Source organism: Macaca nemestrina, chromosome 16 (assembly GCF_043159975.1).
Source record: "Macaca nemestrina isolate mMacNem1 chromosome 16, mMacNem.hap1, whole genome shotgun sequence".
Lineage (NCBI taxonomy): Eukaryota > Metazoa > Chordata > Mammalia > Primates > Cercopithecidae > Macaca > Macaca nemestrina.
In genome coordinates this window covers 34,966,859-34,990,467 of record NC_092140.1, presented here as the reverse complement: position 1 = coordinate 34,990,467, position 23,609 = coordinate 34,966,859, and the positions used below count along the sequence as shown (strand labels likewise).

Below are 23,609 nucleotides of genomic sequence, written 5' to 3'. Positions count from 1 at the left end.
GAGGGAAGTGAGAAGGATGTTCACTTGCTGGTGAGAGAAGGAGCTGGCTCCATCCATTATGCAGTCCCCTGGGAGCGCTAAATGCAACTTTATCTCAACGGGGAGTGGACGATGAGCAGGACGTCGCTAGAGGGAAAGAGTGAGTCCTAAGGCAGTCATCACACCGGCAGTCCGGGCTTAACCTAATCCTTCCTGACACCCCTGGTGGCAGTTCCCTGCACTCTCTTTTGAGGGGAAAGAAAGGGCCCCCACACAGGGTGAGGGCCTGGAGCCTGCTCCTCCCCTCTCAAGGAAGCGCTGGTCTTTAGGGACCCTGAAGGGTACAGGGGCGACAGAAAGACAAACAGTACAGGTTTGTGGCCGGGTGGGGCCTCTGAGAGCGCAGTGAGCTCCTGAGTACCCAAAAGGCACCTCGGTTCACCCTGCAACCCTGGGAGGCTTCCAATAAACCCTCCAACCCTGGGAGACTTCCAATAAACCCAGCGGAGAGATGCCAGTTTAGCCTGAAGTTAGGAGTTGGTCCCACCAAGATTTCCTTCCCTGTTTACCTCTCTTTTGACAACAGGAATACCCCACCTTGGGGTGAGGACAGATCTTGCTCGGGATATTGGGTGTTTTGATGGGACCAGAAATATGAGGGCGATGGGTACAATCCTCCCTCCCCCTGCCACCATGGATAGGAAGCCCATCTAGGACACATCCAACTTCACTATGGCACTTAGTGCGGGGTTTGTCACAGGAAAAGTACCCCACCAAACAACGCATGTGTGTAGGAAGGAAGACAGGCCAGTTTCAGGTAGTCTGGGGAAGAGATGGTGGCCTAGGGGCTGTTCAACAATCCAGGGCTGGTTGGAGATTGCAGGAAGATGCTTGGGGGAGGGTGGTCTACATTCTCCTTAAAAAGGAGGGGTGTGTTTTCCCCAGGCAGAGCTGTAAATTTTGATTCCAGCCTGTTCTTTTTCAGGAGCCAATTATTTCACTCCTCCCTCATTAACTTGCTACCTTATCTTCCTTCCTCAAATGCCTGCTGAGCAGTAGTCTGGCCCAGTACAAGACACTGGAGATAAAATAAGGTATACAATATGAGTACCTGCCCTACAGGACGTGACAGTGTATGTGCGTGGGGCAGCCACGAATAAAAGGCATCTATGACACAGTTATAACAGGTGTGATGAGAGGGACGTGCATAGAAATATGGGGCAGATGATCCTTGGACAGTAATCACACCTCATCCTTGTTGGTTCTCAGCTCCAGGCTAAAGAATGGGGCATGCCGGCACATCTGCAGGCAGTTCCCTGGACCATATCAAGCCTCTCCCTACTTTCCTCCTGGTGCATAAAAGGAAAGGGTGGTGGGCTTGGGCTCAGCTCACCCATATGTCACTGTTTTGTTTTCCTGGTTTGGCAACTGCTGTAACTCGTTGGCCCCTGCCTGTGCTAATGATACCCACATGGGGTCTGAGTCTTGGCATAGATTTCTGGGCAATCTTTTTTTCCTTCTTATTTAATGACCAACACAGATCCCCTCCTCCTCCTCATCTCATAGCTTTGCATTTTATCAAGAGAAGGATAATGAATGCACAGCTATTGATTTCCAAGGAATTTCCGCCCCCAGGGACAGGGAGTCTATCATCTGGATCAGAGACACATTTCTTTCCCTCATTAATTAATTTTCTCCTCCTCCTTTGGCAGGCCTCACTTCCCGTTTCCTTTGGCAGAGCCCTTTTCCCGAGCTAAGGGAGCAGACCTTCGCTGGTTGGCGTGAGGACTGGCGGGAGAGGTTTTGTGCCAGGATCCACACTCTCTGGTGTGAACCCTCCTCATCTTTGACCTGAACCGCCACCTTCCCATCCTCCACTTCTGGAGAGAGCGCCTGACAGCTGCTGTCCACCTGGGCACTGACTTCCTCCTTCCAATGGGGTGCGGAGAAAGTTAGTATTTGACTCCGCAGCCACCACTTGTCCCACCTTCTCACCTCCGGGGTTTGAATCTGAGTTGTCTGTCGGGATTTAGGGACTCAGGATAGGGCCTGAGGGATGTCGACGTAAGTGTGTGGAGGTTGTGGGTACACAGGGGAGAGCGCCGGGCCCCTCGCTCCTGCTGGAACCCGGAGTTCTTGCCCCACCTGCAGGCCCGGCCACCTCGGGTCCTGGTGGTCGAAGCCGGAGCTATGTTCCTCGCAGACTCGGGAAGCCACATTGTGCGTAGGCAGTTGTCTAGTTTGAAAGGAGGCACATTTCACCACGCAGCCAGCACCCTGCATGCAGGGGAAGCCCCCAGGGCCCAGGGTCTGCCGGCTTTAGAGTCCACTTAGGTTGTTTCAAGCACGGGTGAAAGGGCAGACAGCGAGGGAGCAGGATATGGGTAAGAGCTTCGGGTCTCGAAACAGGGGATGCTCTTGGGCTGTCCCGGCGCTCTCGGCTCTGACACTCAAGGGTGGAATGGAGGAAGGAATGGAGAAAGGAATGGAGAAAGGACGGTGGAACTTTCGCTTCCCCTCTGGACCGCCTTCCCAGAGTCATGCCCCAGCTGCTTTGATCCCACTGTCGTATTGCTACTCGCGCATCTTGGTCTGGTACCTCCGGGGCGATGGCTACTGGGCTCCTTGCCGGCCTCACTGGGGGCCATCGGATCTCCTCCCGTCCAGTCCCGGGACTCAGCCCAGCGCTGAGATTGGAGTTCCCCGGGCCGCGCTCCAGGTGGCTTAGGCTCGGACATTTCCCGGAGACCGTCGTCCTCCCTTTCTGCTTGGCACTGAGGAGCTCCTGCGGCCTCTCTCCTACCCTAAGGCCCAGAGTGGTTGGCGGTACTGGGGCCCGTCGTCATCTCTGCTTCTAAGGCTCCCAGCTGGGCATTCAGACTGGGCTCCAGCTGAGACCGGCAGAGGAGTTTCTCAAGGAAACCGGTGGGAAACATACTATTTTCTTTCGTCTGGTAGTTTAAATGCAACTTCCCTTGGGGACATTTTCCTGGACGTTAACCAGCCCACCTTGAGATGTCGTTGATGACCTAGCGACCCAGATGATGCGTCCCAGCAAAGTTCACTGCTGACTATTGTCACTCTTGACGTTATATCTATAGATACAGACCTATGTATGTATCTCCATCCTAATCTCTCCGTGGACATGAAACGCACCTACCTTGTGAAAGCCCTACGGGTGACACACGACTACTACGTCTCTGTCCCAACAGGGACTGGGCCTCCCCTGCCTAATAGTTGCCAGGAGTTTCGCAACTCAAGTGAACAATGTCTTATGGCTGAACATGGCCACGGACCCCTGTGATTTAGGTCCCAGGAGGAGCAGAGGCGTCCCCACCCCGCCTGGGCCCTGATCAGAGGCGCTGCAAGAAAGCGCTGATCAGAGAAGGGGCTTCCAGGTCCTGGGTCAGAACAACAAAAACAAACGAAACTCCACAACAGACACGCCTGCCCATGATCCCACGCAAAGACACGGGAAGTTCTGTGGCCTTCCCGCTCCGCGGATAGCCGCCTGCTGGCTGCTGCCACCAGAACGCACGGACGCCTCGGGTGGAGGGAGCTCTGCGGTAGTCAATGAGCAGCAGGGGACCCCCAGCCCCCACAAGCGCGGCTCCGAGGACCTGGAAGCGGGTGCCTGTCGCTCTCCGCAAGCTCCGCTCTGCCTCCAGGAGCAAGATCCCCAAAAGGGTCTGGAAGCCGGGGAGAAAACCGCAAGGACGCGAGTCCAAACCCGAGAGTGCGGAGCTGGGTCCTGTCGCCGGGCTCCAACGCTCGCCGGCGCCGCAGCCAGCCGCCCCTCCTTCCCGCCGCCCGCACAAATCAAAGCCCCTTGCGAGGGACTGGGAAATAGTTGCCTTGTCATGTAACACATTGCCCTGATTTATTATAAAATTTTAACGAAATCATGCATATTTTAACAGCCTTTAATCACTGCATGAAAATTTAATTCATGGACTGTAGCGCGTTTAAATAAATGAAGTGTTAATTCATTAGGATTAATTAATTTGTTAAAGGATTGTGTGCAAGGTTAAGGTGGAAAGAAAACTCTTTGTTGGTTTCGCGTCTTAATCGCCAGGTTTCACGAGTAGTAATAAAATGAAAGGAAACCGCAGAGCGGGACGTTCGGGTGGGGCTTGGGCGGGACCAGCCGGGAGCGCCCTCGAGAAAGTGGGAAAATCGGGATGCAAGGGCCAGGGCGCTTCTGTCTTCCCAAGACTCGGGATTGGGGTTCCGGTGGGGGCTGGAGGGGAAGGGAAGAGCGGGCACCGGCGGCGGGAATCTGAGAAGGCCGAGTTCGCTGGAATCCCAGGGAGAGAAGAGGACTTAGAGCAGAGGCTAGCCGGCCGGACCCCATCTCCCCACCCCGAACACAAAGATGACCTGATGGGTTAGGCGAGGTCGCCCCTTCCTTCCTGCAAAAGGTCAAGTCTCATCTTAATGGACAGATGATGGGCCAACTCGCCACCGCCTAAGCCTTCCAGCGCCCAGGGAGCCGCTGTCTCGCCATCAGGCCGCCGACTCAGGAGGCTGGGGCAAGCCCAAGAGCCTCTGGGGACTCTGAGAGGCGGCGGAGCAAAGCCAAACGTGTAAACCCAGGCTGGAGCAATCCGGGAAACCTTTTTTCAAATAGGAGCCCTGATGTTAAGGAATGGTTTCTTCAGCACCTCTTCTGAGACAGAGGCTAAATAGGCGCCCCCACCAGCACAGACAGACACGCAGGAGATGTCCTCTTCCGCGCGCAGAACTCTTACTCACCCTTCAAGACCCAGTACGAAAGTAACACCTCTGTGAAGACGCCAGACTTTCTCACTGCTCCATGCTATCCCCAACAGGGGCATTTTTCTACTCACAAATGATGTAAGAATCAAAATGCATTAGAATTGCATCCTCCCACCTCCCAGTAAGTCTCAGTAAACAGCCAAGACAAATCCCTTGGGAAAAGGATCTTTATATCCCCAAATTACAAACGTCACTTAAGGCCCACACTTCTACACACCAAGAAGCTAATATTTATTAGAGAGGGTCTGCTCCTTATTAAGACACAACACTTGGAATCTAGGATAATGGAAAGAAAAAGACACAGCAGGTCTAAGAATCTGCCTTGTTTCTCAAGTGGAGCTGTAACTCAAGGCATTCTAGACTGTCTCAGTCATATAAAACTGAATATCGCCCTAACTTGCGCTCCAGGTGGGTTCTGTAAAGAAATCTGCATCTTCACAGATGCTTCCTAGCTGAGTGGGGTTCCGAGAATTAGGCAATAAATGTTCACTGTGCACTCTGAGATCATTGCTTAAAAGCTTTTCTCTCTGCCAAGTATTAAAAGGATCAGGTTACATCGTGATAGGCAAAAGCTGTGTTGTAGGACTCCCACAAATGGGAATGAAAGACCTTCTTATGAGGCTCTGGGAAACCCTTCTAATCTAATAAAGCACATCCCATAAACAGTTAATCTCAGTTTGATTCTCTTTACAAATATCATCCAAAGGTACAAAAGGGGGAAAAATCTAGTGTATTTCACTTTGAATCACTGAAAACCATTCAAGTAGAAACAAGAAGTTCCTGAAACATCATAGATTCAAGACCAAGTTGTCTTTTTCAGTAGTTTTTTCAAACCAATGTAGATGGCCAAGAGATGATTGGGAAACAAAGCAGACTTGAAATTAAGGGACTGTAAATCTTACTGTACCATGTTCTTTTTTTGTGTGTCAGCTGACTCCATAAAACAGGAAAAAGACTTGTCATTTTTGGATGGAATGATTTTAAAAATAAAAGATGAATACTAAGTCATGACCAAAAAACCAACAAAACCACTAGCATCCTGTCACATTCCCATAGCCAATGAATTTTAAGCAAAAGATGGTTTTCTAAAAACATGAACTGTCTGCTTCCTTGTCATGAGTACATCTTTTTCTATCATAGCCTTAGTGAAATTAACCAAGACAAGGTTAACTTAATCTAAATGTCAGAGTCAATGTGAATCTCTTAAGTAGCACATACACAACTCCCACCATTGAGCTTGTTTAGTAGTCAGACTCAGGAACTAAATGCTACTGTAAAAGAAACATGCTAAACCCAAGAGGTCCAGGCTGAAGTGAGCTGTGTTCACAACACTACACTTCAGCCTAAGAGCGGGACCCTGTCTCAAATGTAAAAATAAAAAATAAAGAAACATGCTAATACTTCCAAAATACTTTAAAAATAATGCTTGAAAAATTTCAAATCCCTTTATCCTTTGGTCTATAAATGTGAATTCTTTATTACACAAGGGAGAAGAGAAGCTCTAGAGCCACAGACCCAGCTCCAAGATATGGTTCGTATCTCTTCCAGCTGTGTGATCACTCTTCCTCGATTTGTTTTTCTGTAAACTGGGGACGACAGTACTTGGTTCACAAAGTTTTAAGAAGGGATTAGATGAAATAAGAAGGGATTAGATGAAATAGAGGTTAGCTTAGCAAGATACTTAGTTTTAGTATGAGGTATTTTTGTTTTTTGTTTTTGCCTGGAATGTGTGTACATAGTGGATACATTTAAAAATCTACGAAACCACTATATTTGCCATGACATCACATCATAGAAAAGTGGTAAAGAGTGCAAATGAGAATGTGTGATTAAAATCAAATCCTACACAGATTAGACCCTTTAAATAAATGGCACACATTTAATATACGGAATACCATTTTAGGGAGAATGGAGGGATGTTTCTGAATATAAGTAGCGGGAAAATACCTTAGTCCAACACAGACGCTCTCACCTAGGTTAGTCATTAGTAAATCAAGTTACACACTCCAGATATCCATGTCACAGTGTCAGTGTGTATTTGGACTAAAAAGACATATCCTTGATCACAGACAGAACTAGAATGAGGCTTACCCCTTGCCTTAGACCGTCCAGGCTGCTATGACGAAATGCTTTGGACTGAGTAATTTTTAAACAATATAATTTTATTTCTCACTGTTCTGGGAGGTCCAAGATCAAGGCACCAGCAGATTCTGGTGAGGTCTCACTATCTGCTTCAAAGATGGTACCCTCTAGCTGTGTCCTTCCACATGGCGGACGAAGCAGGGAAACTACTCCAGACTTTTTTTTTTTTTTTTTTTTTTTGCGACCTCTCTCTGTCACCCAGGCTGGAGTGCAGCGGCACGATCTCGGCTCACCGCAACCTCCACCTCCTGGGTTCGAGCAATTCTTCTGCCTCAGCCTCCCGAGTAGCTGGGATTACAGGTGTACGCCACCATGCTTGTCTAATTTTTTGTATTTTTAGTAGACACGGCGTTTCACTGTGTTAGCCAGGATGGTCTTGATCTCCTGACCTCGTGATCTGCCTGCCTCGGCCTCCCCAAATGCTGGGATTACAGGCGTTGTGTCACGGCACCTGGCACCAGGCCTTTTTTTTTTTTTTATTAAGGGCACTAATCCCATTCAGTGAAAGCAAAGCCCTCATGAACTAATCATCTACCAAAAGCCCCACCTCAGTACTATTATCTTGGGTGTTACAACATATGAATTTGGAGGAACGTAGATTTAGATCATACCACCCCTAAATTTAACCTGTGACAGAAGAATTTTAATTGCTACATGTGAGTTTCTAATATGTAGTCATATTATCGAAGACATTTAAAGTGCCAATAGCTCTGAATGTATCCATTAAACATATCAGAAAAATGATTGGAAAATATGTAACATAAAAAAAATTCTGCTTTAAATTAGCTTTTTGTTTTGTTTTGTTTTTTTTTTTTTTTGAGACAGTTTCCCTCTTGTTGCCCAGGCTGGAGTGCAATAGCGTGATCTTGGCTCACCGCAACCTCCACCTCCTGGGTTCAAGCGATTCTCTTGCCTCAGCCTCTTGAGTAACCAGGATTCCAGTCATGTGCCACCACGCTCCGCTAATTTTGTATTTTTAGTAGAGATGGGGTTTCTCCATGTTGGTCAGGCTGGTCTCGAACTTCCGGCCTCAGGTGATCCACCCACCTCCGTCTCTCAAAGTGCTTGGATTATAGGCATGAGCCACCATGCCAGCCTTTGGCTATTACTTCTATAAGTGGAGGGCATGATTCTTCAAATTACAAATGTGAATTGTCACTTTTATGGTTTCATTGAATCATCAGTCTATTGTAACAAGGGTCAGCAAGTTTGTCTGTAAAAGACCATATAGTAAATATTTTAGATGTTGTAGGTAATATGTAAACAAATGAGTGTAACTGTGTTCCAGTAACTTTATTTAGAAACAATGAAATGTGACTTTGATATAATTTTCCTGTGTTATGCAATAATCTATGGATTTTTAAAAACCATCGAAAACTGTAAATTCCATTTTTTGCTCACAGGCCTTTCAAGGGAGATTTTTATAAAATATTAAAATGCATAAAATTCAATTTTATGATTGACCAGGTGTGGTGGCTCAGCACTTTTGGAGGCTGAGGCAGGAAGATCACTTGGGCCTGGAAATTCAGGACCAGGCTGGGCGACATAGTGAGACGTTGTCTCTGCAAAAACTAAAAACATCAGCCTGACATGGTGTGTCCCTGTAGTCCCAGATCTGGGAGAGTGAGTGGGGAGGAAGGCTTGAGCCCAGTCCATCCAAGGCTGCAGTGGGCCATAACTGCACCACTGCACTCCAGCCTGGGAAATAGCCACATGCCAGATTTGGTCCATGGACCATAGCTTGTCAACATATTATAAAATCAATTAAGACATGGTAGTTTTTTTGTAATCCCATCACTCTGGGAGGCCGAGGAAGGCGAATCACCTGAGATCAGGAGTCCAAGACAAACCTGGCCAACATGACGAAACCCTTTCTCTACTAAAAGTACAAAAATTAGCTGGGTGTAGTGGCAGGTGCCTGTAATCCCAGCTACTCAGGATGCTGAGGCAGGAGAACTGCCTGAACCTGAGAGGTGGAGGTTGCACTGAGCAGAGATCGTGCCACTGCACTCCAGCCTAGGCGACAAGAGTGAGATTCTGTCTTAAAAAAAAAAAAAAAAAAAAAAGTAGTTTTTCCCAGTCTTTATAAGCTAATTCAATATATGAGACAAAGAATCATCATCAACATCAAGGAATACAGTGCTTATGACACTCTTTATTCAATTCACATAGAAAAGCATGCAGTATTAATGTAAAACAGTATAATATTAATGTAAAATGTTCAGTGCACATTAAACAGCATACAAACCCATTTTTAAAGGCCTATATAGGCATACCAAATATGTTTAGAACAATACACTTTTTCAGAGCCTAAATTAAAAATTGTGCTTACCTCTTACCTATCCTCACCCCCTCAACACTCTTCACAGAAAAGTTTTGTCCTACATAAAAGATATTCTATCAGTCAACTGAAACCTCTTTAAGTATGGAAAACACAGCAAGCAAAAATGCTACCATGCATAGTTGCCACAAAGAACAGTAACATGCAAACAAGAAACATATTACTCAAAAGAAAACTCCCCTGGAATGTAAGGGGATCAAGAACTTGGCGATGAGTTCTTTCAAACCTGTGCATCTGGAACAATGAAGCTATGATGTTTTAGATTCCTCTAAACCCAAGTGCTCCATGCCTTCTTTCTATAGTATGCTAAATTTCTGATTTTACACACATACACACACACACATACACACACAAAGATGAGAAAATATAAGCTACCTAACATAAAACAAATGTTTTCATATAGAAAATGTATTCTTTCATACTAGCAGAACATTTTCACAAAACTGGACAAAACACAATGCTAAAAAATGCAAACATATGCATAAAACCTAAAAAAAAAAAAAAAGTAAATCAATATTGGACTAAGGTTAGAGTGCTATTTCTCCATCACGGCCCTGCAGAAAAATTAGGCCATCACTGAACATAAATAAAAAGGGACATGTAAAATAATTTCCACCCTAGGAAAAACTTGAAACTCAAGTGTCTTACTGAGCAGTGTATAGACAACACTAAAAGTTTTATTTAAGAAATCCAAGTTCTGAAGACAAGTGGGGCTTATCAACAGGCCACTGTATCTGACAGTTAAATAACATTTTTTAAAAAACAATGTACACCCAACCGAAACACATATCAAATTCAGTAAAACAAAACAAAACAAAAAAACCCAACCCCCAAACACAAAAATGACCTCCTCCCTAACTTCTCTGGTCACAAAGACCCCCAAATAAAAATGAAAAGACCAAAATCTTTTCAAGATGAACAAAAAGCATTCTGGGTACAGGTTAATCCACCATCCTGACTTGATACTTGACTAAAGATTATCAATTCCAATTTGTATAGAACTTTTCTGAGGAAAAAAGGTAACTTTAACAACTTTTCTATTTCTCTCAGGACAAAACTACAAATGACACCTTTCTAATGAGTCAACTTTTAGTTGCTTTTGATGGGCTGGCATTGGAAAGGCTGCTCTGGATTTTTCTTTTTGTTGATTGATTCACATTTTTATTCCTCTTTTCAGGCACAAAGGAAGTAGACCAAGGAGACTGAAGGTGGTTATGAAGACTGTGCATCTCTGAGGACATCTTAAACAAAGATGACCCAAACCTTTGATCTTCAAATAGTCGATGTGAACTGCTTAACAAAATGCCCTGGGAAAACTCTGTCTGAAACAAGCAGCTTGGGGGTTTGATTTCATCAGTTACTGGACAAGAACTGGAATGGAGTGAAAAATCTTCATTCATTTCTTGGTCAGATGGAGAGAGGAGAAAAAAAGAAGTGGGTTTCCATTCATTTCCATTTTCTAACTGATCATTAGTTAGAGAACCTTTGGAAAGGTTTAGCTTAGTTTTTTCTTCCAACTTGTCAGGTTCCTCAAGAAATTCACTGCCTTGAGATGACTTTGATAACCCATCCAAATCCAGTGACTTAAAACCGTTATTACAAGGGCTCTTGCTGTTGTCTGACTCTGACATCATAGAATCCAACTCAGAGATTTTGTCAAGGTAAGCAGCATCCATCGATGCTTCACTGGATGTTCTTGTCCGGTTCATTTCAAAAGAACGAATAGAATTCAACCTCTTGGATACACATGAGCCTGATTTCTCACTCAATTTTGAAGCTATTTCGCCAACAGAATTTGCTATCGTGGTCCCCTCTGAACTTTCAAAATCTAAGTTTTGGGCATAGCTTGTGGAACAACATTCCCAAAATCCTGTCTTTGGGGAAGAAAAACATTCTGATTTCTTTTCATTTTCACTTCTACTTATATCATCTTCTGAAGAATCTTTATTAGAAACATTTGAAGAATCACAAAAATCATCAAACACCAATTTTCTGAGATGGTTTGAGTGCTTTTTGGAACCTCCTGCTTGGACCACAGAGCTCTCTCTATTTTCTGGAGTACTGAGCTGAAGGCAACTAAGGGACAAAGGAGTACAAGGAGCTGGAAGATCATAAAGTTCTTCATCTTTGTAGGGCACACAGTCACTTGGTTTATTCCCCCATTCTCTTTCCAAATAAGTATCCATACTTGTATCTGTCACATCTAACATTATTTCTACCTGTTTTTGATATAGGTCTTTGTTCTTAGAACAGTTAATTTCTGCTTTGCTGGTACTTTCCTGCCTTGCAGAACTGGTGTCACACAGTCTGCTGCTGGAAGGCTTTGCTAGGTGAGAAGAACTGGTGGTGGATGAGCCAGGCTGCTTTCTGGCACTATCGCCTTGATTCTTTGATGCCACATCCTCCTCACTGCCTTTGCTCCCTTTGCCATCTGCAGAAGGTGCTCTCCGGCAAATGGAATTCATAGCTTCCTTCTCTTCACTTGAATTTTTTAGCTGTGCAACTTGAGATTCTAGTTCCTCTATATACTTATCACTTCGTTCCAGGGCTTTCTTGAGGCGATTGGTTTCACGCTCATACTGTTCTACTTTGGACTGAAGAGCAGCAACTGCAAACCTTCCAAACCTACAAAGAATGGAAAGATAGTTAATCTTATAACTCGAGCTTTTTTCTTTTCAAGGTTTGAGAGTGCAAACTGTCCCAGGCTATTCTAATTTCATCTAACAGGGACATTTCAGATCACTCAATGAGTAAGGCAAATGCCAGATGTATATTTGCAAAAAAAGGTTTCCCCACTTACATAATAATAAACATATGATAATAATAGCAAAACCTAATAAGATATTTTTGTGGTTGAATCAGACTAGTGGTAGCAGAGAGGCAGAAACGTGCTGATGATTTCCTCTCGAAGAGCTGGCTCTATCAATTCAGCTCATATATGCATGAAGAGTTATCCCCTAAAACAATGGCAAAGATTTATGATAACATTTGAACAGTGGTCTGCATCTTGAAATATTTACATTCAATCATTTTCCTATCATACAGCTGTGTTTTACAACACATTTCTTATACAATGTCACCTTGTCAAACATAAAATGCCAATTTGATATTCAGAAATCTTAGCATTCCCAGGAGAGGTGGTTTTAAATACTTATTTGGGCCCTTTCAATTACAGCCACCCTTGATCTGAAGCTTTTCAGAGCACTGGCCTTTAATTCATGGCAGCACTACTTATTTTTGGCATTTTACAACTGTGTGGGACATCAATCTCATTTCTTTCAACTTTGAAATACGAAGTCAGTGCTTGTGATTCCAATATACTAGGCAAAAAAAAAAAAAAAAAAATTGTACACTTTCTGAAAGAGAACATTTTGGAGAGTGACTGAAAAAGAATTCCTTTATTCATAAAAACATCTACTCCTTTTACTCGGGATTATCTTGCTTTTATTTCCATCAAGAATGAGTACTGGGTTAAGCTCAAGAAACAATTTTTGAGTACCTAGTATAGGTTAGGTGGTATATTTGGGGCTGGGAACCCAGAGATAAAAAAGACTGTCTAGCTCCATGGGACATAAAATATCTACCTTAAATGCAATCTTATCACCAAAAAAAATTCTATCTTTCAGGAAACTTCTTATGAGCCAGTAAATAACATAAGCCTTACGTTCTAATCCCATGAAAAATACCTTATCTCCTCCAGAGTTCTTTTCCAAAACCTATTCTCAATCATCTTTTTGATGATTTATATATTGGCCCATTTCTAAGAATTAAGGGATTGTCTGTTTGGAGGAAGCTATGAGAAGGTGACTTTCAAAAATTATTTTTATCTTTGGGTTTATCTTTTTCTTCCTTTTTTCCCCTAATTTAAAAAATAATTACAATTAAGAACATGTATTTAGTATTAAAAAAAAAAAACTACCAAAAAAGCAGACACCAATAGCAATTGCCCCTCTTAGAATCAACCACAACATGTTTTCAACTCCTACTTAATGCCCATCACCTCCTAAACCACTAGCCCAATTCACTCCCCATCTCAACCCCTACATTATCCCTGCACTCTTATCACTGAAGGAAAAAGCAGAGGCAAAGGTAAATATAGAATCATAAAATCTCAAGATCAGAAAGGGCTTTAAAAGACAAGATTGCTGAATATTGATCTACTCAACTGCAATTAACTGAACCCCCAGAGAGAGCACACTCCCTTCAACTTCTAAAAAAACAGCAAAAACCACAGGTATAACAAAAACAAAAGCAACTATGATAACAAGCCTTCCCATTTTAAAGACAAAATTTACTACTGTATTTGGTTAAATGAATGATGGGAATTTTTCTTCTTTGTTAAAAATTTTGGCTTATAAATATAGTACTTCACAGAGTTGCAGTTCTGTAAGAGAACTTTTAAAAAGTGAGCAAAGACTTTTCAGTACATTAAGTACAAACGTTTGTGAGTTCCTGACTGTAGCTACTCTGGCATAATCAAATAACCCATGTTTTGAAATGGAAAAACTGTGTAGCATGCTTATTTAATGCAAATAAGCAAAAGTGACAGCCTTACATTTGCTTACCAAGATACATTTTTTCAAGTAAAATTTTTTTATAATAAAGTTATCTCCTCAGATAAAAAAATCAAATGACTTAAAAATCAAATAATGCTACTAAATAGTAAGTCAGTTGCAACCAAAGGATATCTTTGGGAATTCAGAGGCCTACACACAGAAAGACCAGTCAAAAATAAAGAATGCTTCCCAAAATATTACCAGCTTCTTGTTTCAGGGTTTTAGCTTGGAATTTCAAATATAGTATCATCTTAAGATACTGTACTTGCCTCTTTTTTTTTTTTTTTTTTTTGTTAGAAATTATGTTTTTAAAAGATGTAACATATGGTTTGGAGTTGAAGTCAATGAGAGCCCTAAACATAATTTTTGTGTTATTTCAGAGAGAAATAATAAAGGCCAGTAGCAGATCACATATGAGAGGGACAAGCAAGCAGAAGTCACTGATGGAGTTAGGCTGTTTTCTAAAAGGCCACTGCCCCTAATTTCCCTAAGTTTCATTTCAATACTCTATAAATCTATAATACTTTCAGTGATCAGGCCCTTCTCCCATGCTAATAAGGGACCTGTGCTGGTGGGCAGACTGACAGATATGTATATTAAAAGCCATGCAACTGATCAATTAATCAATTCATGTAATTTATTTGCTTTCGTTCTCCCACGTTAGAATAGAAGCTCAAGGAGAGCAGGTAGTTTGACTGTCTTATTATATTCACTGCCAGATTCCTAGAATAATTCCTTGTTGTTGTGTATTTCCTGAATAAAAGTCATTCTCTTACTTTAAGATACACTAGTGCCTTACACTGAGACAGGGTTGACACCACAGGATAAGTTAGAGGTCCTTGGCCTTCTTTTACATGTTAAGTATTATGACAGTCACTGTATTACTAAACTAAACATGTCTAGTTTACTACATTTGACTGTTGACTTTATTTCTCTGACACCCAGGAAAGCAACAGAGAATGACATATATACAGTAGAGCTTTCTTTGCTACAGACAGGCTTGGCATTCTATACTGCTCTATCCCAAAAACCTTCACCTTAGTAAGACTGCAAATAGATGAAACTTTTAACATGTGTCAGGAGATTTTCAGCTTATCCAAGGTAACTATATTAAATGTGGCAAGGGGCAATTTACCTTATTATAGAGAAATAACAATTAGGGATAAGTATCTGATGCTATACTTCCATAGAAGACAAGGAGGATATGAGCTTATTTATCTTTGGGTTTTAATATTTTTGTATTCACACTAATTCTAGATATTTCAAGTACATAACATTAAATGAAGCTATGCCAAGGCAAGCCGGAGGGATTTCTAATATCATTTGCCATACTTCCTCCTTTTCTTCAGCAAATTTCAAAATGGTGTATTTTTATAAACATTCCATTAGAGACCAAAAGGCTTTGATTTTCAAAGTAGCAGTGATGGCCAAAGGCTTCATTATGCCAGAAAAAAACACTGTACAGCAGTTCAGGAGCTACAACTGATACCAGAAGTGTATTCTGCCAGAATCTAACAGAAGCTTAAAGGATTTTTCAGCTTGCAATATTAACTGATACATACATTCTGGATGAGACAAAAGGATGAGAGTTCCCCTTGTCCAAATAGCTAAAGAGATACAAGATCATTTCTGTCCCTAGTAGAAGAGAAACGGAAGTCCTATTGGTATGAACTTTGAGGTAGTATAACTAAAGAGCATCTCTAACAACAAAAAGTTCCTAAGACCATATTTTCTCATAGTCTATCAAACAGAAAAACAGGACGTGTTTGAAGAAAACAAATGTGGTAAAAGAATACCACACCTGAGTACCAAGAAACTAATCAGCTCTAGTGCTATGCTACTATTCTTGAGCAATTCACTTTGCCTTTCTGGTTCTCAATGACAATTCCAAAAAAATGGGTAAATGCAGCAAGCCCAGTGGGTGGCCAAGACTGTCAAAATTCAGAAATGCCTTCTTGAAGAGGAACAAGGTAGGGGACACTGGGGAAGTCAGTCTACTTGCCTCATCAACCTTTGACTTTATATGTTTTCCTTACTTGGTAGCTGAGGTAATGAAAGAAAGTGAAAGCTATCTTTGGACCTGGACCAGCTTTTGTGGTCTGGCCTGACAGGTTTTCAGTGTTGATATCCTTGCTTTATATGGTTTCAATATGTACAAATTTCAGTTACCATGGTTTAATTTACCAGTCACCCAACAACGTGATTCAAATTTCAGTTACCACACAATATTAATGAGTAACTGCATGAAGTAAAACCTTCACTTCTAGCTTTTCAGTTCACAAAACACTACATAAATAATAGACGTGCTTCATGATCAGTGACCCATCAAGTCACTTCTTTCAAGGTCAGTCAGTGATTAGTCACTGTGCATCTACCTGTTTTTCAGTTAACATACAGATAGCAAAGTGTGCAACTGGGCTGCCTCCTTGTCTCCCAGTAAAAAACCCACATGACGTTTTACAAAAACAGTTAATAAAAAGACAGAACAGGTCAACAAAGATGAAGGTATAACAGAAATAAACAATGATAACACTGGAAGTGAAACTGCAATCAAATGTAAATGTAGTTATGGAAGAAATCACTGACTGTGAGAATATTACAACAATGTCAGTTCATTCAGGAAATTCTAGATATGCCAGAAGCACTTTGGAGAGGCAAACTTATTGACACGGATGAGAAAAGTTGCGGTGAAAAGGATGAAGATGTCTAGAGAAAGTGACAGGCTGACAAAACACTTCACACTAAAGCAATGTGGAGCTCTTTCACGACATTGAGAGCACAGGATAAAATGCTAGAAGCTGATGCAAACTTAGGAGTGTGAAAATTCATCAAGGTATCAGAAATGATGCTAGCTTAATATCATAAATTATATGAGAAGGGAAGCACTATTCAAATTATTCTCCAGAAGTTTTTCACAAAAAAACTCACTAATTCTCAATATTTCTCATGTTTCAAATTTTACTGCATAAATATTAATGTACTAAATATTAGTTTTACTGTTTTTGCCCATCCATATACATATATAATTGACAATAAGAGTTAATTGTTTTGACGAAACTTTCTAAAGGTCATCAAACAACTGCGATTTTTCCCATTAATTACTAAGATTGCTTTGGTCCATGGCTCATGTCTATAATCCCAATGCTTTGGGTGGTGAGGCAGGAGGATGGCTGGAGCTCAGGAGTTCAAGACCAGTCTGGGTGACATAATGAGATCATGTCTCTACAAAAAAAAATATTAGGCACAGAAGCATGTGCCTGTAGTCCCAACTACTCACAAGCCTAAAGCTGGAGGATCGCTTGAGCCTGGGAAATGAAAGGGGCAAGTGGGCATCATAAAGTAACAGTTGATATGGGAGAAAAGCAAATAAATTTATGTGAGTCTCAAATATTTTTCTTTAAAGAACTGCCACTTAATCTGAGACAGAATGATCCATTCATAGAGTGGATTTTATTGTGGACTTGCCTGTCTACATGGCCGTAGTAGCTTCTCATTTCCTGAATTTCAGAAATATTAGGAAAGTATCTTTTTTATTTTAAACACAGAGAGGTAAGGTTTCAGAGAGAAGAGCTTTCCATTTGCCCTTTCCTTTCTTAATTATATCTCCCAATGCACAACCTACCAGTTTCAGATTCTCTGAGTTTCCTAACTCCTCTTTTTGATTACACTTAATAAGTGAGTAGCCTTAACAGGAGCTCTGTAGAAATCTGAGTTTTGACAGAAGTGGGAAGAAAAATGAAAGGGTCCTGGTAGTGGTATCTATCTTGTGTACATGTGTGCAGGGTGGGTGGGGCACATTTTAGGAAAAGTAGACAGGGAGGACCAGAGCTGTAGGAATATCAAAACTGTATTAGGTGGTGGGGGAAAAGGTTCAAAGCCTCTGGCATCCGTTTTCTCTCACCTGCTTCCAATGGATCATTTGTGCATTACCCACCCTTATATATGTGTTGGGAGGATAGAGGGGAAACATTCTGTCTTTAAACTACTAGGGAAGCTTTGGGAAGCAACCCACACATTTATATTGTTGCTGAGCTGTATAATTTGCCAATGTTTCCTCAAGAGAGTTTTCTCTTTTTAAAAAGAAGCTCTCAGTTACAAAACTGCTACATTCCTAGAAATCTGTTAATCATAAAAGTACTATCTATGGCCAATCCTAGTCACACGTGTTAGTTCCACAAAAATGTTAAATGAGATATACTGAAAGAGAACTTTAAAAAAAAAAAAAAGGAAAGTGAACTTTTGGCTGGAATTTACCAAAAGTAAGTGTAACAAATATATCTTTAACTTGTATAACTGACTACTACTGACAATGATGATGACAAAAAGAAGAGCAGCTGCCATAGTCATTAAGTGTTTACTTGGTATCAAGCAGAGTGCTATATGGTTGATATATATTATCTCATTTAATCCTCGCATCAACTTTATGAAGCAAGATCCATTATTCTTATTTTAAAAATGAGAAATGAGAAGCTTAAAAGGGGCTTAGTGGCAGGAATAGGATTTGAATCCAAGTCTTTCTAACCCCATACACCATGTTTGAAACCATATTAAATACTGGAGCATAAAGTCCCTTCTTAAATAGTATCAGCACCTATTTATACTTCATATCAAAATATAGACTAGATTTTTCTAGACACAATGTGTATACAAGAGTCAGTGAACTAGCATCCTTGTGCTATTTATTGGTACATACATTCGCTAATAAAAACACAGAGGAAATACAAAGATTGTAGGAAGACGTATAGTATGTATGCACAAATTCAGTAAACATTTATCAAACCACCACCATATTTTAGGCACAAATCCAATAATATTTTGAAATTTTAAAAGATCATTTATTAAAGCGGCCTTGCATGAAAGTATAGCATTGACAGATCACCCTGGTAAACGACAACCCAAATATTTAACCAGAGATATAAAGACTAAGTTTGAAACAGAACTGAAAGCATAATAATTAAATGTGCTATGTGTAGAAAGTATGTATGATAAACTTGCCTAGCTCATGTACAATCAGCAGGTATCTTCAACTACAAGTAAAAGATGTTTTTAATATGAAATGAGAAAAACTAAATACAAAATTTCAAGGTCTAAACATCACATGGGTTATTTATTTCAGGGTATAATTAAGAGAAATAAAAAAAATACAAGCTACATTATGTTGCATCTTAGTTTTATCACAAAACAGAAAGGTTCCAATATTTGTAAGAATAAAAAAATGCCAGAATTTTCACCCTTAAAGATGAAGTTGATAAAGACAGGGGAACAAGACAAATAATCAGGCCCCTGCAGTAATTCCTTATCCCTCCATCTTCTAAAAGTACCATTTAAAAATCAAAGTACAGTTTGCTTTGCAAGTTTTCAAATGAAGAGCAGGGTTAATAATTAATAGCTCATATTTACACTATTTTACTCACTTATTTTTGAGACAGGATCTCATCCTGACACCCAGGCTGGAGTACTGGAGTACAATGGCATTATCACAGCTCACGGCAGAACAAAATTTTAAAGGAAATTCTTTGTGTGTTTATCTTATTAAACCAACTATGCATTTATAGTTAAAAACTGTGGTGACAATTCTAGCTGAGATACCTTAGAAATTAATAAAAATGACCTGAGTGTTGAGCAGCATATGTGAACTGAAGAGGAACAGACAGGTCCCTTTTGTGGTTAAGCCTCTAATAAGGGCTCTAATAAGCCTCTATTGGGTCAGCAGGTGGATAAGGAGAAATACAGAACTAGACTGTGTTCCATGCTGGCCAGTTTCATCCTACTTGCTTCTATGGCAATTGGGACTTGGTCTCTGGCCTTCTGTTTGGAAACTACAACTAGTTAGCCTCCATTTCCAAGGCTTCTTTCCTTCTCTCTGGGCAGCACACTGGGCAAAGTTGCTCAAAACAGGATGCCTAACTCTAAGTACTACTTTCTCTGCATTGCCTGTGAGGACAGACTACTCCTTTTACTGTGGAATAAATTCCATTCTATTTGACAAATTTATCTCATTTTGATTCCAAGCAGAAATGCCCTCATTTTCTCCCCCAGCTCCCTTCAACCAACCAAGATCAGCCGTGAAATTTGCATGACATTAACAGGGATCCTAATCTGTCATGGAAAGGAGAGAACATTAAGACATCCTATTTCATATCTTTTTATTTCTAAGAGAAATAAAGGACTTACATCTTTCCCCAAAATAAAATAACCTTAACAACAAAATCTCAATACTGTGAGTGCAACTACTGTTGAGTGATAAAAAATATATTTAAAAATCTCTGGATTAGTATCTACCTGTCTATACATTTTTCACCTTAACTAAATTATCTCTTATTTTCTCTCAGCATGAAACAAGATCTGAAAGAAAATGAAACAAAACAAAAAACTGATCTAGATACCCTGTAATTATTACTCAGATGACAGTTATTGAGTACTAATGTGTGCTCAGGGGCTATGAAGAAGGAAAACAAAGGAAGTAGAAGTGATCATTCCTCTTCTCAAACAGTTCATAATCCCTCTGACAACCTTACTGCTTAGTCAATTAGCATGCACTACCGCCTCCCCAAGTACCTTATCAATACAATAAAGACAAACTGACAGAAAACTGCAGTACCTGTCTATCCCCCATTAGCTGAATATCCAGCGAAGGGTCCCTCAGGCAGTCAAGGGGCCTGAGTGCAACTGGCTGTCACAGTCTGGCCCCAGGGTATCATCAGACTCCCCTGACAGTCTACAAGTTCCCCTTCTGAGAAAACCAAAGGGCATAGCAGAATCAGTCATTGGATCAGGCTAGGGTCAAATACCAGGAATCACCACATTTGTCAGAGAAGAATCGTAAGAAACAAAAAAGGCCAGAATAGGTCAAGAAGGGACAACAGCAGAGCCAGCCAGAGCAGCGGTGTTGATGAGGAAGCAAAAGGTTAGAGCATTAGTACCACATCTTGAGACACAGTTTAGAAAGAGCAGACCTAGGAAATGGAACTGCACAGTTCAGAGTCAGCATGGAGACAGGTAAATGAAGGAAAATCTGGTTCAAGTACATAGATGCAGACAAGAAACTCAAGACTTAGCCAGGCAAGCCCCTACTATCACCTCCTCTGTTTCTCTTTCTAACTCTGATTCTCTGGCATAACTTAAAGAGGAAAGCTTCCGGAAATCCTATGCTCTAATTTGGAGAAAGTTCCAGAATCTCTGATTTCCTGTTCTCTTATAAATCCTTTGTACTTTAAGCTTCAAGTATTAGAGTATAAGGACACTTTCCTTCTGTAAGACTCCATAAAAGGAAGATACACACACATATATACGTATTTTGTACAAATACACAAATATGCATTTAAAAAATATGTCTTGGTACCAAGGAGCTGCCAGATTAACTGGGTACGACAGTCATGGAACTGATCAATATACAACATGATCATTAAAACAATAGGGTAGAAGAAGAGTAATCAAAAGAACAAGAGGAAAATGCTACCTCTGGGAAAATTATGGAGGGTCTCACATATAAAGCAACAACTGGGCTAGATCTCAAAGGACAGACAGGGATTAACCAGGAAGAATAAAAACGAGAGAGGCTACTGTGGAGAACCAGGGAAAATACAATATGATGAATGTGGGCCCAATGAGAAATTCAGCATAGTCAGAGCAGAGCACAAGAAGAGAGGGGATAGAGAAGAGGCAAGGAGATTAAACCAAAGTTATATAATAAAGACCCTTTTATACTAGACTAAGAATATTGGGGCTGGGCACGGTGGCTCACGCCTGCAATCCCAGACTTTGGGAGGCCGAGGCAGGAGGATAATGAGGTCAGGAGATCGAGACCATTCTGGCTAACACAGTGAAACCCCACCTCTATTAAAAATACAAAAAATTAGCTGGACATGGTGGCAGGTGCCTGTAGTCCTAGCTACTCAGGAGGCTGAGGCAGGAGAATAGCATGAACCCAGGTGGCGGAGCTTGCAGTGAGCAGAGATGGTGCCACTGCACTCCAGCCTGGGTGACAGCATAGGAAAGAAAGGTAAGCAGTAGAAAGGCTGTTACAACAGGCTAGGCAAGAAATAATATGGATCTAAACTAGTGAAAATGAGAAGATGGATTACAGAGGCATTTTAAAAAGGTAGGCTACAGAGAACATACTAAAAAACACCAGGTGTGATATGAGAAGGAGTGGAGAAGCACAGAAGATTGAGGTTTTAATCTTAGGCAACTAGGTAAGTATTAAAGTCATTAAGAAGGACAGGAACAAAGCAAGAGGATAAATAATCTTTTGCATGGGATGGGGGATTATGGATATGATTTTTTAGATATACAAATTCCCCCATCCCAACTCTAGCCGTTTTATTTATTCTAAAAAAAAAAAAAAAAAAAAAAAAAAAAAAAAAGGATACATGTGCAGAACGTGCAGGTTTGTTACATAGGCATACATGTGCCATGGTGGTTTGCTGCACCTACTGACGCATCCTCTAAATTCCCACCCCTCAGCCCCCACCCCCAACAGGCCCTGGTGTGTGTTGTTCCCCTCTCTGTGTCCATGTGCTCTCAATGTTCAATTTCCACTTATGAGTGAGAACATGTGATGTTTAGTTTTCTGTTCCTGTGCTACTTTGCTGAGGATGATGGCTTCCAGTTTCACCCATGTCCCTGCAAAGGACATGATCTCATTCCTTTTTATGGCTGCATAGCATTCCATGGTGTGCATGTACCACATTTTCTTTTTTTTTTTTTTTTTTTTTTTTGAGACGGAGTCTCGCTCTGTCGCCCGGGCTGGAGTGCAGTGGCGCGATCTCGGCTCACTGCAAGCTCCGCCTCCCGGGTTCACGCCATTCTCCTGCCTCAGCCTCCTGAGTAGCTGGGACTACAGGCGCCCGCCGCCTCGCCCGGCTAATTTTTTGCATTTTTAGTAGAGACGGGGTTTCACCGTGTTAGCCAGGATGGTCTCGATCTCCTGACCTCGTGATCTGCCCGCCTCGGCCTCCCAAAGTGCTGGGATTACAGGCGTGAGCCACCGCGCCCGGCCACCACATTTTCTTTATCCAGTCTATCACTGATGGTCATTTGGGTTGGTTTCATGTCTTTGCTATAGTAAATGGTTCTGCAATAAACATATGCAAGCATGTATCTTTACAGAATGATTTACATTATTTTGTCTTCCCATTCTTTATATGACACATCATGTCAAGGTAATAGATTTCGTTTAATCCTCACAATAATGCACCCTCATCTTATGTAAAAAAAAAAAAAAAAAAAAAAAAAAAGACTTCAAGGTTAATTTATCCAATGTTATTTATTTATTAATTCAATTATTCAAAAAATATTTATCAGGTATCTTCAGATACTGGGGGCTTTGGAAATGAAGGGGATAGGCAGCAAGGAGCTTAGAGTTTAAAATGGAGCTTAGAGTTTAGAATGAAGGAGACAGAAAACAAACAGGTCACACAATTAAATGAACAAGATAATTTCAGACAGTGATAATGGCTGTGAAGACAATACTAAAATATTAATTGCTAATTATGGACTCTGTTAAAAGGGTATTTTAAGTTTTATTTCATTTAACTCTTACTATTACTTACAACATAGGTAGTACTATTAACCCCACTGCACAAAAGACAAAAACTGAGATACAGAAAGGTTAAATATCTTCATCTAAATCACAGAGCTAGTAAGTAGACAAGATTAGTGTTCGGTCATACGGAGTCTGGCTCCAAGGTTTGTGCTCATAATCACCATGCTCTACTGTCTTACCCAACCACGATTTTATTATGGTCTTCTATTAAGGGAGTAGAAAGTGCTGAGTGAAAGGGCTGCTTTAAATTGAATGATCAGAAAAG

The 23,609-nt window shown here is 41.3% G+C and overlaps 1 protein-coding gene and 1 long non-coding RNA gene across 3 annotated transcripts in view; one reads left to right on the top strand and one right to left on the bottom strand.

Annotated features, from left to right (window-relative positions):
• On the top strand, positions 1-1,807 carry LOC139359213 (uncharacterized). 2 transcript variants are annotated; one of them, XR_011615128.1, is made up of 3 exons: positions 1-139; positions 1,036-1,073; positions 1,692-1,807. It is a non-coding gene; the product is annotated as an uncharacterized lncRNA (long non-coding RNA). The 2 variants fall into 2 exon arrangements; XR_011615127.1 differs by having other exon boundaries at positions 965-1,073.
• A 7,228-nt stretch (positions 1,808-9,035) lies between these two features.
• The window catches only part of OBI1 (ORC ubiquitin ligase 1), a 43,252-nt gene continuing 28,678 nt past the window's right edge, over positions 9,036-23,609 (bottom strand). The window contains exon 6 of the mRNA XM_011741422.3: positions 9,036-11,866. Within this exon, the coding sequence (XP_011739724.3) occupies positions 10,324-11,866 (1,543 nt within the window). The 3' untranslated portion in view covers positions 9,036-10,323. The remainder of the gene's footprint in view (positions 11,867-23,609) is intronic.